At 34.4% G+C, this 15,000-nt stretch overlaps 1 protein-coding gene across 12 annotated transcripts in view; it reads left to right on the top strand.

Annotated features, from left to right (window-relative positions):
- LOC106868349 (cell adhesion molecule Dscam1) overlaps positions 1-15,000 on the top strand; it is a 298,293-nt gene that overhangs the window by 75,466 nt on the left and 207,827 nt on the right. For all 12 annotated transcript variants that reach the window (XM_089352798.1, XM_089352792.1, XM_089352796.1 and 9 more), the window contains exon 2: positions 1,579-1,932. In XM_089352798.1, coding sequence (XP_089208924.1) covers positions 1,863-1,932 — 70 coding nt within the window. In that variant the 5' untranslated portion in view covers positions 1,579-1,862. The remainder of the gene's footprint in view (positions 1-1,578; positions 1,933-15,000) is intronic.

The raw sequence follows: 15,000 nt of genomic DNA, 5'->3' as shown, positions 1-15,000 counted from the left end.
GTTTAGTTTAGATTAGCTTTAATGCGAATCTGCACAACCAAATAGTAATACATGTATTTTCATGTCCATGGCTGTTTTCTGACATGATACACCTGTTTCCTAATTTACTACTTTATTACGACATTATTTCTTTATTACCTCAATGTTTTATAATCCTGATTGATGACAAACACCAACTTAAACTGAATATGTTTCATGCATTCGAAAAATGTAGGAAATTTTCTCTGTTCTTACTTGACGGTTCATCAAAAAAGCGCTCGAACAACGGATAAGAATGTTATATACATGATTATATTACACACACACATACACACACACAGATATATATATATATATATATATATATATATATATATATATATATATATATATATATATATAAGTCAGTAAATAGTGGGGTTGTGTTAACCGCACGTGGAGAAATAATAGGAAAATGAAAAAAAGCCAGAATGCTGAACTGGGAGCATAATTTATTAAATTATGCTCCCAGTTCAGCATTCTGGCTTTTTTTCATTTTCCTATATATATATATATATACGTGTGTGTGTGTATTATATATGTATATATATATATATATATATATATATATATATATATATATATATATATATATATATATATATACAGACAAATATAGGTGTATATGATCTATATACACATGCACATATACATATATATATATATATATATATATATATATATATATATATATATATATATATATATATATATATATATATGTATATATATATATATATATATATATATATATATATATATGTGTGTGTGTGTGTGAGTGTGTATGTCTGTATATGTATATATAATGTCCGTGCAGGCATAGGTTTGTGTGTCCAGCTTATGTCGTGCATCATTACAGAAAATGCATAATTCCATCATTTATTTTGATGGTATTTCAGGTTCTAATGCATTTCATGTTTAGAAGAAAAAACTATAACAGAAATGCAAATGCAACAACTTATCTAGCGTTCAAAGAAATTCATTGGACGAGCTTTGGAATGTTGCTAGTTTCCTGGTAAGTCCTTGCCTATGACAGGTTTGTATTTGAAACTGTACCCAGTGCCACCTTATATACTTGTCGTAAATGTTCCATCATATAAAGCGCTTCTTGACACACAAATTCGAAGTGCTGTAAAGTGTCCTTTCAGTGTTAAGGACAATATTTTACTGATAGTGTCCTTCATTTTGTATACCTTTCGAAACAAAGGCATTATTCACTCTATATATATAAATATCTAGAACAGACAGGTTTCATCCTCACCTGATTCGAGAATTATTTATCAGCAGGATAATATAGCAGTTACAACAGCTATGAACACAGTTAATTGATTTTTTTTTTTCGTTATGTCAAGTTTGTCTATAACACCACTTCATGTATTCATTTCATCGCATAGAAAATGTTTATAAATGTTTTAAGATATGTACAGAGAAAATGAGAGAGACAGAGACAGAGAGAAACAGCGAGAAAGAGGGAGATATATAGAAAGAGTGAGAGTGCAAGAGAAGTAGATCGTTGTATTTGGCTATTAATAATAAACTTCTATTTCCATTTTATTTCAGCTCACATGACAACCGAAAGTATTAACCATTGAAGTAATATTGGAAGAAACGAGAAATTTATGGATACTGTACAAGGAAATAGCACGGAAATTTCAGCGTAAATTTTGTTGTACGAATCATGGGAAAGTATTTTTACTCAAACAAATTTAGGACAGTTTGCTTGAAACTGTCAAGAACTTGGACACTTTGATTTCAGTTTAACACTCATAGAAAAAGAAAAAAATTGAAATCATAGGAGCGAAATCAAATTTCTAGGAGCGATAACAAATCTAATTTCTATCAGAATGTTGAATGTGTCAAAATTTGGCCTAACCGGATTGTTCATTTTACGTCAGATGTACATTTTAGTGGCTGGTAAGTTAAAGAACTTTTCGTTTACGATTTTATAATCATTTTTCGTTTTCCATGCTTTGTGAAATAACATTGCTTATCAAATGAACCTAACATGTTTGACAGCATGCGATATAAAAATTTGTTTGCATTTTTAAAGTGGGAAAAGACTTGCCTTGGATTCTCTACTTTTTGGTGGAATGGTAAGGGAGCTAGCATGATATGCAGTATGCCATGTGCTGTTTTAGACCAGGTCTGACCACATCCGATTTCTTGCAGGAGAGCAGAGACAGGAAGAAGAGAAGAAGGAAAGAAATAGGAAAATCAATCCCAGTACCGTGCAAGCATTTTTTTATTGACCCCGAGAGGATAAAGTGTATCATGTAGACAGTCGGATAGATGAACTTAAAGCAATCTATCTGATGTTAGAACGATTCTGCCAATTGACCTGAAATGGTTCGTGCCTCTGACAGAACCATAAAGGTTCGCATTACATTCCATACAACTTTTAATATGTCTAATAAACACCGGAGCATTAAAAACCTAGTGTGATCTGCGTCGGCACATAGTATTATTTAAAATTCCACAAATGCGGATTGATTCGTATGTGGAGGGGGAGTCAAAATTTCTAGTCAGGATTCCTGTTACCAAGGTATATGAAAGTATCCAAATTCCTTAAATTTAAACAACGTTAGAGTTCTATTTAGTATTTAGTTCAGCCATCCAGTTGCAGGACGCAAGGACAACAAAATTCCATCTATAATATAGTGATTTTAATTGAAGCAATTATAGCTTCTATCTCACTTATTTCTGATCTAATGTTCCGTAAATTACTTGGTTTTTATTATCACAGTTAAACTTCTTATTTTACTAAAAGGCACAGTCATCCTGGACTCGACTGAACGCATTATTTTAAGGAATGTTACTAAATATGGCAAGGTTAAGCTCGCTACAAATTTTGTCCCTATGTATAATATTCTGACTCTATGTATAATACTATTTTTTTCTTATACGGACACTAGGTCAAATATTATTCGGCGTAGGTAGTTAAGCACGCATAATATACTGGTCTTCATTGCTGTTATTAGAGATCTACTGATTTTAATTCTCACAATTAGACCTTCTCCATACCTTGTGTCTTACCCGATCATCCATAACTTATTGGTTTTACTTGTCACAATTAGACATTTTCCATTGTTTATTTTTATTCTGACTATCCATGATACAGTGTCTTTAATTGTTCCAATTTTAATTTATGTGGTGTTTATTTCTTATCTGACTATCCATAATATACCGATTCAAATTGTCAAAATTAGACATTCTCCATCGCTTATTTTTGATGTAGTTGCTAATGTCAGAAATCATTATCGAATCGCTGATGGTGAAAAATTGGTAAAATCGTTAGACGTCGGAAAAATGTCTTGCCTATTGAACTATGTTCGTAATCTGCGTTCTAGTTGAAGTCATTTCCGTTCATGAACATCAGCGCTGCAGGCTTAAAAAAGTTTTTTAGTGTTACAGAATCTTTCATCACTGTATAAATATTTGACGTTCTGCTTCTGACAATTCCGTCGAATAAAGTATCGGCAGCACGTCATTGCTAAAGAAGCTGAACCCGGGTTCACAGTATGAATCTTGTCATTTTCAAATATCTTGACGACTTGATGCGTCAGATAAAAACGAATCAGTAAATGATAAACAAGGCAAGCAAGCACATAAAAACACTGGCACACACAGGTCTGTACATGCGCACACACAGGTCATGAACATGCGCACAAGAACATACATTCAGAAGTACGCATTCTCAAACCAAGTAATTATGAGCAAACAAGTACGTCACTATGTAACCATTCAACATACCAAAAATAGCATTCAAATCTTTAAATAGACCCTAACACTACACAAAAGGGAATGTCATGTTGGATAATATCAGTACTGGATATACGAAGTGGTATAATGACCAACAATGGAATAGGTCATAATTCTATTGATAAGACCACAGCGGGAGTTATGCAACATCAAAGACAAATGCATCTCTGCTGCGCTATCAATTTTGTCTAAATTGTACGAGATCAGACTAAAGAACAACTAATTCGAGTTAAAATTCACAAGGAGAGTGCATATTCTTCTTTCTTTAATATTCATAACAACCTTGAAATGTTCTGTCTTCATCTTCTAGGTTAGATTTATGTTTCATTTACATAGCTGTAAAGTTGACATTCCACATGCATACATGTATGCATATATATATATATATATATATATATATATATATATATATATATATATATATATACTATTTTACTTGTTTCAGTCATTTGACTGCGGCCATGCTGGAGCACCGCCTTTAGTCGAGCAAATCGACCCCAGGACTTATTCTTTGTAAGCCTAGTACTTACTCTATCGGATCCTTTTGCCGAACCGATAAGTTACGGGGACGTAAACACGCCAGCATCGGCTGTCAAGCGATGTTGGGGGGACAAACACAGATACACAAACACACACACAGATATATAAATATACATATATATATACGACAGGCTTCTTTCAGTTTCCGTCTACCAAATCCACTCACAAGGCTTTGGTCGGCCCGAGGCTATAGTAGAAGACATTTGCGTAAGGTGCCACGCAGTGGGACTGAACCCAGAACCATGTGGTTGGTAAGCAAGCTACTTACCACACAGCCACTCCTGCATATATATCTGCGCGTGTATATATAGACATACAAATATACGTATATGTATATGTATATACTACGTATATACAGCTTCATCTATTCATCCATACATACATATTTATGCATGTATCTACACACATACACACAAATACACACATGTATATAACTGTAAATAGTATCTGTAAATAGTATCTGTAGATAGTATCTGTAAATAGTATCTGTAAATATATATATGTGTTTATACATATGTATATTATATATGTATACATTTATGAATATACGTACGTTTATATCTGTGTGTGCGCGTGCGTGTGTGTCTGTGCGTGTATGCGCGTGTATCGTGCGTTAATCTGTAGAATTTGAAAAGTTACTCGAGTGCCGGGAATTTCATGCTTGGCACTTACCGAAACAAATACGTGCTTTGCACGAAGCGTTCACCATTTGAATCATTTTGTAACTTCTGCCGATTAAAACTTTTGATAAAAATATATACATACTCATGTTTTAAGTTGTATCCATCCTTTTTGTACTGCCAAACTGATATACGTATGTATGTATGTATGTATGTATGTATGTATGTATATGTTTGTGTGTGTGTGTGTGTGTGTTTGTATGTATGTGTGTGTATACATAAATGCACGTACGTATATAAGTGTGTGTGTGTGTGTGTGTGTGTGTGTGTGTGTGTGTGTGTGTGTGTGTGTGTGTGTGTGTATGTGTGGGGGATTCAAACAAATAAACGCTAGCGCCATTTCGCATGAAATAACTTCCGATCACTCTAAGAAAGTGTTAGAACGAAAAATATCGGAAGCTTTAGTCGACAATTTATTTCGGGTCACCACACTTCAAGTGTTACTGCTTACGAATATCTGCACAGAAATGGATTTAAATGGGTGGGACACAGATATGTATAAGATTCCTAAAGAAATCAATAAAGAACGTGAGATAATTGTAGCAATTGGATTAGGAATGTGGAAATGTTTATTTTTTATATATATTTATTTTTAAATAGAATTTTTTGATAGGGAAAAAGAGTATTCATTGCCTTGTTTATTTGACGTATATTCAGACAAACGGACGCGATGTTGTCGTAGAGAGAGTGACTGTAACATCTGTCCACCTCAATTTTTTCATCTTCTTTTCGTTTTTTCATTTTAAATCTTAATATATTAAGTGGCTGAAATCAAATGCCATAGTTTGATGAGCAACTAATGGGAAGATGACAGTGCATTTCTGAGAGATAAAATTTACTGAAAACATATAACGGATATGACGTTTTTTGGGTTCTTTTTCTTTTTTTTTTTTTTTTGCGTTTTCCGAGAGAGAAGTTTACTGCTAGAATATTTAACTTATTTTAATGTGTTTTATAATTTTGCAGCAAGTTGAAATTTAAAAAAACACAAAAAGGCGATACAGAAAAATTCCAATAAACGTTGATCTTGTTGACTGAAAGTTGTGACAACTTAAAACGACAAGCAAGACATCGACCGAACTTTAAGGTTAATAATATCTCCTTGAAATATAGGATTCAGTTTTGAATCAATAAGTTTGAGCAAGAGTTCCGTAGCAGATACCTCTCCCTCTCTTTGTACCAAAGGTACATACATACATATATGTATGTACATACATATATATATATATATATATATATATATATATATATATATATATATTTATATATATATATATATATATATATATATATATATATATATATATATATATATATATATATATATATATATATATATATATATATATATATATATATATATATTTATATATATATATATGTATATATGTACACACACACACATATATATATGTATGTATGTTTGTGTGTATGTATGTATTTTCTCATGTCTTACGAATTGGAAGTAAGTACTTGTGCACTGAAAAATATATCCACAGCATTCAAGAGCTCAATTAGTTAACATGGCGTTAAACTCCGATCTCTTATTATTACTTCAATGCAGTAATAACAGCAGGAATGATATTGTATAATGTTCAACATTGACTACCTTGCTAAATCATCAGAGCAGAATACTAGCAAGAGTGAAGGCGCAATGGCCCAGTGGTTAGGGCAGCGGACTCGCGGTCATAGGATCGTATTTTCGATTCCCAGACCGGGCGTTGTGAGTGTTTATTGAGCGAAAACACCTAAAGCTCCACGAGGCTCCGGCAGGGGATGGTGGCGAACCCTGCTGTACTCTTTCACCACAACTTTCTCTCACTCTTACTTCCTGTTTCTGTTGTGCCTGTAATTCAAAGGGTCGGCCTTGTCACACTGTGTCACGCTGAATATCCCCGAGAACTACGTTAAGGGTACACGTGTCTGTGGAGTGCTCAGCCACTTGCACGTTAATTTCACGAGCAGGCTGTTTCGTTGATCTGATCAACTGGAACCCTCGACGTCGTAAGCGACGGAGTGCCAACAACTAGCAAGAACAGAAACAAAAATTAGAAGGATATTTCAAAAATTTCATTTGTTTTGTTATGGACCCGTTTCCATGACTACAACACGATATTGTCAACAATAATTACAAGATTATTGTGGCTACTCAACCAATATGGTTTAAAGTGATATAGAAGTCATTTCATCAGGAACAGTTTTACAATATAATCTTAATAAAATTGAGTATATGTATACGCACGCACGCACGCACGCACGCACGCACACACACACACACATAAGTGAGTTTCAGTAATCGAGGTGTAGGAAGAAAGTTAGCTTCAAGCAATCTGTATTAAATATATAAAAAAATCCACGGACAATAGTGGTATACTGAGATGCAAAGTTCAGGTTTTTTGTTTTTTTTTTGTATCGAAGAACGATAAGCTGAAAAAAAAGTTTAGAAATAATATATTTCTAAATCTCTCAGAGAGATTTATGCAGTAGTGATACGATGAGTAGTTCTAGGCTGTCAACTTAATGTGACAGTCCCTTGAAGGGAATAATACTACTGTTGGTTAGACCTAGGAAGCTGCACCGCTTCCTGTCGGCCTTGACACATTTCCTGCGTCTTTATGTCTACAATTGGAAGAGAAGCACTTCCACCCAGCTAAGCCTGCATCATGACTGAAGGGGGTCACCTTTTCCTCCTCCTCATTATATATTATATCATATTGTAGTGTGTTATATTATATTATAAAATAAGAGCAGAAAAATTACATCAAAAAATCATCACAGAAGATATACGTCCAAAATAATATTGTATTAATAGATAGATGTATGAATATATAGTGTGTGTCTTGGCACTCCGTCGCTTACGACGTCGAGGGTTCCAGTTGATTCGATCAACGGAACAGCCTGCTCGTGAAATTAACGTGCAAGTGGCTGAGCACTCCACAGACCAGTGTACCCATAACATAGTTCTCGGGGATATTCATCGTGACACAGTTTGACAAAGCTGACCCCTTGAATTACAGGCACAACAGAAACAGGAAGTAAGAATGAGAGAAAGTTGTGGTGAAAGAGTACAGCAGGGTTCACCACCATCCCCTGCCGGAGCGTCGTGGAGCTTTAGGTGTTTTCGCTCAATAAACACTCACAACGCCCAGTCTGGGAATCGAAACCGCGATCCTATGACCGCGAGTCCGCTGCCCTAACCACTGGGCCATTGCGCCTCCACGTATGAATATATAAGGTATGATTATTTAGAAAGATGTTTAAAAAGTTAAACAACGTCTTTAGACATCATCTTTTTCATATATTTTTAAATAGCATTCGATTAACTACACGGAAATTCACCCTCTTTCTCTCTGACGAGTAGATGTATTACCTAATAATGATTTTCAATTTTAGATTCCATTTCGAAGAGTAATGCATTCATGAAACGCTCGTAAGATATTTTAAGCTTTTAAACTTTTTAAATAATCATAATTTATATATTTATACATTTATCTATTAATGCAATATTATTTCGGACGTATATCTTCTGTGATGATTTTTTGATGTAATTTTCCTACTCTTATTTTATAATATGATATATAATCCTCCTTATTAAATGTCTAAATACCTTTAATGTTTTAGACACTTCCCTACCAAGAGCACTTATTAGAAATTCAGTATATTGTATTCTCATTGAATATATTTGATTAACGAAACATATATATACATATATATATATATATATATATATATATATATATATATATATATATATATATATATATATATATATATATACATATATATACATATATATATATATATATATATATATATATATATATATATATATATATATATATATATATATAAACGGATTAATCAACAGAGTACAGTGTCTTCAAGTTGATGAGTACCTCATATTCCCCTCCACTCTCTAATTGCTATATATATATATTATGTGTGTCTGTGTTTGTCTCCCACCATCGCTTGACAATTGGTGTTGCTGTGTTTACGTCTCCGTAACTTAGCGTTTAGGCATAAGATACCGATAGAATAGTACCCAGCTTAAAAAATAGTACAAGTGTCGACATTTGGCTAAAAAGTCTTCAACGCGGTACCCCAGCATGGCCGCAGTATAACGACTGATATGTATGTAAGTGTATGTATGTGGATGTGTGTGTGGTGCGAAAGAAAGAAAGCAAGAAAGAAAGAAAGAAAGAAAGAAAGAAAGAAAGAAAGAAAGAAAGAAAGAAAGAAAGAAAGAAAGAAAGAAAGAAAGAAAGAAAGAAAGAAAGAAAGAAAGAAAGAAAGAGATATTTGTGTTTGCTTTGTGTTTCACCGTTACTGCTTCTGAATCACTGTGAATATCTGTACAGGAAGTCACATGATTTTAACGGACTATGTTTACTTTTTCTCTTGGTGTTGCTGAGGAGACTTCAAGCATCACAACGAACACAATCTTTATCCCCAGACTCAACTTTATCATATCAACATCGGTTTCCATGCTACAAGACAGTATCCAAATCTTCCTAGTGTTTTTTATGTACCATTTTCAAATAGAAAATAGAAAGAAAATCTGAAAATGAAAGCTATGGCATAATACAGTATGTCAGAAGTACATGAGACAGTGTAGCTTTAATCCATTTTATCACTGGACTACGCTTAATCAAAGATCGACACCCTCTCCAATTTCGTAAATAATGTGACCATGTTGATTTGTCTTTCTTTCGTGGTATATCCATGAGCGGAGGAAGAGGTGGTAAGTATATTTGGAGCTAGGCATCTGTTACTAAAATGAATTAAAGCTACACTATCTCATGTACTTCTGATATACTGTTTTATGCCATAGCTTTCATTTTCAGATTTTCTTTCTATTTTCTATTTGAAAATGGTACAGTTTTAAAAAATACTAGGAAGATTTGGATACTGTCTTGTAGCATGGAAACCGATGTTACTAGAAACAGCCCTGGCATAGCGGAGGTGGTAAAGTTACTGTCACTGCAATACCGTCGACCACGACGAAAAAAGCCAAAACACGATCAGAACTGAACTCGGGTTAAACAGTATTAAGGTCTAAACATCTATTTATGGTAACCTCTAAATTTGTATCTGAAAGTTGATAATTTTTTTATTACTAGTGCAGGGAGGTATGATATTGATTGTTCCATGGAATTTATTCCAAGGGCACCTAAACAAAACGATACATTTTTGGAATTGGTGATAACATAAGGTTACAGTATGATTCAACTACTGACTATTCAGGAACTTTTAGACGCATTGATGCATGATGTGTGTCAATTTTGGTACCGCAATTGAAAGAAATTTCGTGCGGTGGAAACGATGAAAATAAATTGATTAAAGGAAAGTGTATACATGTGTGAGTAAGTGAGTGTATGTGTGTGTGTGTGTGTCTGTGTGTGTGTGTGTGTGTGTATGTGTGTGTACGTGTGTATGTGTGTGCGTGGACGCTCGTGCATGCGTGAACGCCTATGAGTGAGTGAGTGAACGAGCGTGTGAGTGAGCGAGCTTGTGAGTGAGCGCGCGTGTGAGTGAGCGCGCGAGTGCGTGAAGGAGAGAGACAGAAAGAAACAAACAAACAAACAAGGAAATAAATAAATAAGTACAGAAAGAATTAATGAATGAAAGAAAGAATGAATGAATGAAAAACAGAATAATAGAAAAAGAAAGGTGATGCAGGCATTGACAGAGAGATTCAATCATGTTTAAACAGTGTAAGTATGAATCAATGTTTCTCACAGACAATACACCTTGTAGATAGACGTACATACATACAGATAGACTGACAGACATACAGATAAAAAGATAGATAGATAGATAGATAGATAGATAGATAGATAGATAGATATTATTTGTTATCTCTCCTTTTTATTTGTTTCATTGATTTGACTGCGGCCATGCTAGAGTACCGACTTTAGTCGAACAGATCGACCCAAGGACTTATTTTTTGCATGCTTAGTACTTATTCTATCAGTCATTTTTGCCAAACCGCTAAGTTACGGGGAGGTAAGCACACCAACATAGGTTGTCAAGCGATGGTAGGGGACACACACACACACACACACACACACACACACACACACACACACACACACACACACACACACACACAAATATATATATATATATATATATATACGACGGGCTTCTTTCGGTTTTCGTCAACCAAATCCACTCACAAGGCTTCGGTCGGCCAGAGACTATAATAGACTATAAAATTGCCCAAGGTGCCTCGCATTGGGACTGACCCCCGAACCATGTGGTTGGGAAGCAAGCTTCTTACCACACAGCCACTCCTGATAGATAGATAGATAGATAGATAGACAGACAGACAGACAGACAGACAGACAGACAGACAGACAGACAGACAGACAGACAGACAAATGTTAATGAAGGAAAAATGTCAAATATTGTATCCATTCTTGCTGAAACTTTTGAATGATATTTATAATTGTGTATAGGCGCAGGAGTGGCTGTGTGGTAAGTAGCTTGCTTACCAACCACACGGTTCCGGGTTCAGTCCCACTGTGTGTCACCTTGGGCGGGTGTTTTCTACTATAGCCTCGGCCGACTAAAGTCTTGTGAGTGGATTTGGTAGAAGGAAACTGAAAGAAGTCCGTCGTATATATGTATGTATATATGTATGTTTGTGTATATGTTTGTGTGTCTGTGCTTGTCCCCCCAACATCGCTTGACCGATAGAATAAGTACTAGGCTTACAAAGAATAAGTCCTGGAGTCAATTTGCTCGACTAAAGGATGTGCTCCAGCATGGCCGCAGTCAAATGACTGAAACAAGTAAAAGAATAAAAGAGTCGACATGAAACGAGAGAGTTATTTTGTTATTGTTGCCTACTCCCAGATCAAAGCCGAGCGAAGAGTTCTATAACCAAAAACTATTACTTCCATGAACACGCGAACTTGTTTTCTGGATATAGAACTAACTTATCTAATCTGCATTCACTGCTTAAAGACGTGATGTGATTGATGGTAATTTTCAAGCTATCCTCTAACAAATTCCACAAACAACGAACAGAATCCTGGTTGTATTTTCCTCTGTGTGTATCTGTGTGTGTGCGTGTTCGTGTTTGCATAGATGTAAAAAATGTTAAAATGGCTGCCTGAACAGATAAAAAATTCCAATGAGTTACGAACCAGAAAAAACATGTCAACGACGTAAGCATATGAAACGTAATAAACAACAAGGTGGTACGGAATAATTAGCCAGATTGTATTTTGGTGATGTATCAGAAAATAGATGTATATTTCAGAACGGATGAGATAAATTGAAGATTAATTATTGCCTCCAGAAGTACAGCATTTAATACTTTACTGCTTTCAATTTTAATGGAAAAATTTACAATCTGCCAGCAATTTATAACAGCAAATATATGTGTATGAGGTGTGTATGTGTGTATGAGGTGTGTATGTGTGTATGTCTGGGTGTATGCGTCTCTGTATGTATGTGTGTAGATATATATATATATATATATATATATATATATATATATATATATATATATATATATATATATGAATATATATATATGTATATAGATAGATAGATAGATAGATAGATAGATAGATAGATAGATAGATAGATAGATAGATAGATGCTTACATACATACCCACATCGAAAGTTAGACAGATAGAAAGATGTGTGCACGTATACATACATATATAGACACTTAGACATATATAGGTAAATATATACATATACAGGTAAATATACATATATAACGTGCTATGGTAACGAAGGCGGGAACTTATGATTGCGAAGAGAAATTCATAAACATACGTACAGAGACACAGACACACACACACACTTACACACACACACACACACACATACATACACACGCATTCACATTTATGTAGCATGTATATGTGTCGAAGTATATACATGCATATATTTATCTATATATGTATACATACTACATAAATGTAAATGTGTGTGTGTGTGTGATTGTGTGTGTGTGTATCTGTGTTAGTACGTTTATGAAGTTCTCTTTGCAATCATAAGTAGCCGACATCGTCACCATAGCACGTTATCTTAAGCAAATGCTGTCGTTTCATAAGCTCCACTTGATCCATACGTAATGAGCGTGACACAGAAACTGCATAGAAACTCGTCGCATGAATTTGTACCTTCAATTTAAGGGTACACTCTTGTCACATAAGGTTTCACACTGATTCTGCCGAAGAATTTTGCCTAGGGTACACGTGTCTGTGAAATGCTCAATTATTTAGGTAGACTAATTCAGTGAGTAGGTATTTTAATTGATCTTTTTATTCTCTCTCTGTTTATTTTCTTGTGTTCCTTTTGTTGAAGAGCGTAGGCTCGAAACGTAAAAGACTTTCTCACATTCCCGAGCGTTAAACTAATTCACCTGTTTGTTGCTTATACAACTGTCTTCGTCTTTTGTTTTTGTAAATTCCAACTATATATATAAACACACACACAGACACACACACACACACACACACACACACACACACACACACACACACACACACACACACACACACAGATACATACATATATATATATATATATATATATATATATATATATATATATACATATATATATACATACATATATATGTATATATATACACATATATATGCATATATATATATATATATATATATATATACGGGTGTATGTATATATATATATATATGCATATATATATATATATATATATACATACATATATACATATATACATACATACATACATACATACATACATATATATATATATATATATATATATATATATATATATATATATATATATATATATATATATATATATATATATATATATATATAGCCCCAGTAACATCCACCCCTAGGGGTCAGCCACACTTAAGTGGCAATATACTACACTTTATCGTGCAGTTACTGTTAATACTTCATTTAGAGAATTAACATTGCTTATATATATATATATATATATATATATATATATATATATATATATACATATATACATAATCAAAAGCGTGGCTGTGGGTAGTTCGGTTCCCAAACGCTTGATTCCAATTTCAGTTGCATTGGGTGGCACATTGGGTAAGTATCTTTTACTCTAGTTCCAGGCCGACTCTCGCCTTACGTGAGTGTCTTGGTGTCTCTCACCACCACCACCACCGCTTGACAACCGGTACTAGTTTATTTACGTCCCCGTAACTTAGCCGTTCATCAAAGGGACAGCCTAATAAGTACCAAGGTTTAAATAATAAGTCTTGGGATCGATCAATTCGACTTAAAACTCTTCGAGGCGGAGACCCAGTATGGCCACAATCCAGTGAATGCAACAAGTGAAAGATAAAAGATGGCTGCGTTTTCTATGTGCGTATGTATGTATATATGTGTTTGCGTCTGTCTCTGTGTGTGTGTGTGTGTGTGTGTGTGTTTGATTTCTGCAGTTGACCTTTCCTGTCAACCTTGAACAGCCAAGAGCAGAATTTAGAATAGTATATCAAACTGGTACTCCGTCGGTTACGAGGCTGGCCTCTTGAATTACAGATACACCACATTTTTGCCAGCAACGAGAAATAAAGTGTCTTGCTCAAGGACGTAACGCGCCGCCGGTTTTCGAACTCACGACGTTACGATCGTAAGCCGAGTACCCCTGACCACTAAGCTACGTGCCTTCACTCATACTCCATCAACTTTAGATACAAAGATATATCTGTTCAGACTGACCAACGAACGGAGTTCTTTATCAAATACGGTTTACAGTTTTTCGCACTGCATGTATGTTACTCTTTACAAGTCTTACGTTACAATACGTATATGTAGATCTATAGACCCTGTACACATTTAGATTTAATCAATGGAGACATTGATCCTTTAGGTTACCAAATGATCATACATCTATAACCTCATGAGGTGCTGTTGTGTGATGAACATGCTTTTATTAGGGGCATTAGTCATTTATGTATTATGACAAGTTTCAAATTATTGAAATCAGCTCACTGATTATTATGC

Source organism: Octopus bimaculoides, chromosome 5, assembly GCF_046866305.1.
Source record: "Octopus bimaculoides isolate indiv1 chromosome 5, ASM4686630v1, whole genome shotgun sequence".
NCBI lineage: Eukaryota > Metazoa > Mollusca > Cephalopoda > Octopoda > Octopodidae > Octopus > Octopus bimaculoides.
The sequence above is the reverse complement of the archived record's forward strand: the minus strand, read 5'-3'. Positions and strand labels throughout refer to the sequence as shown.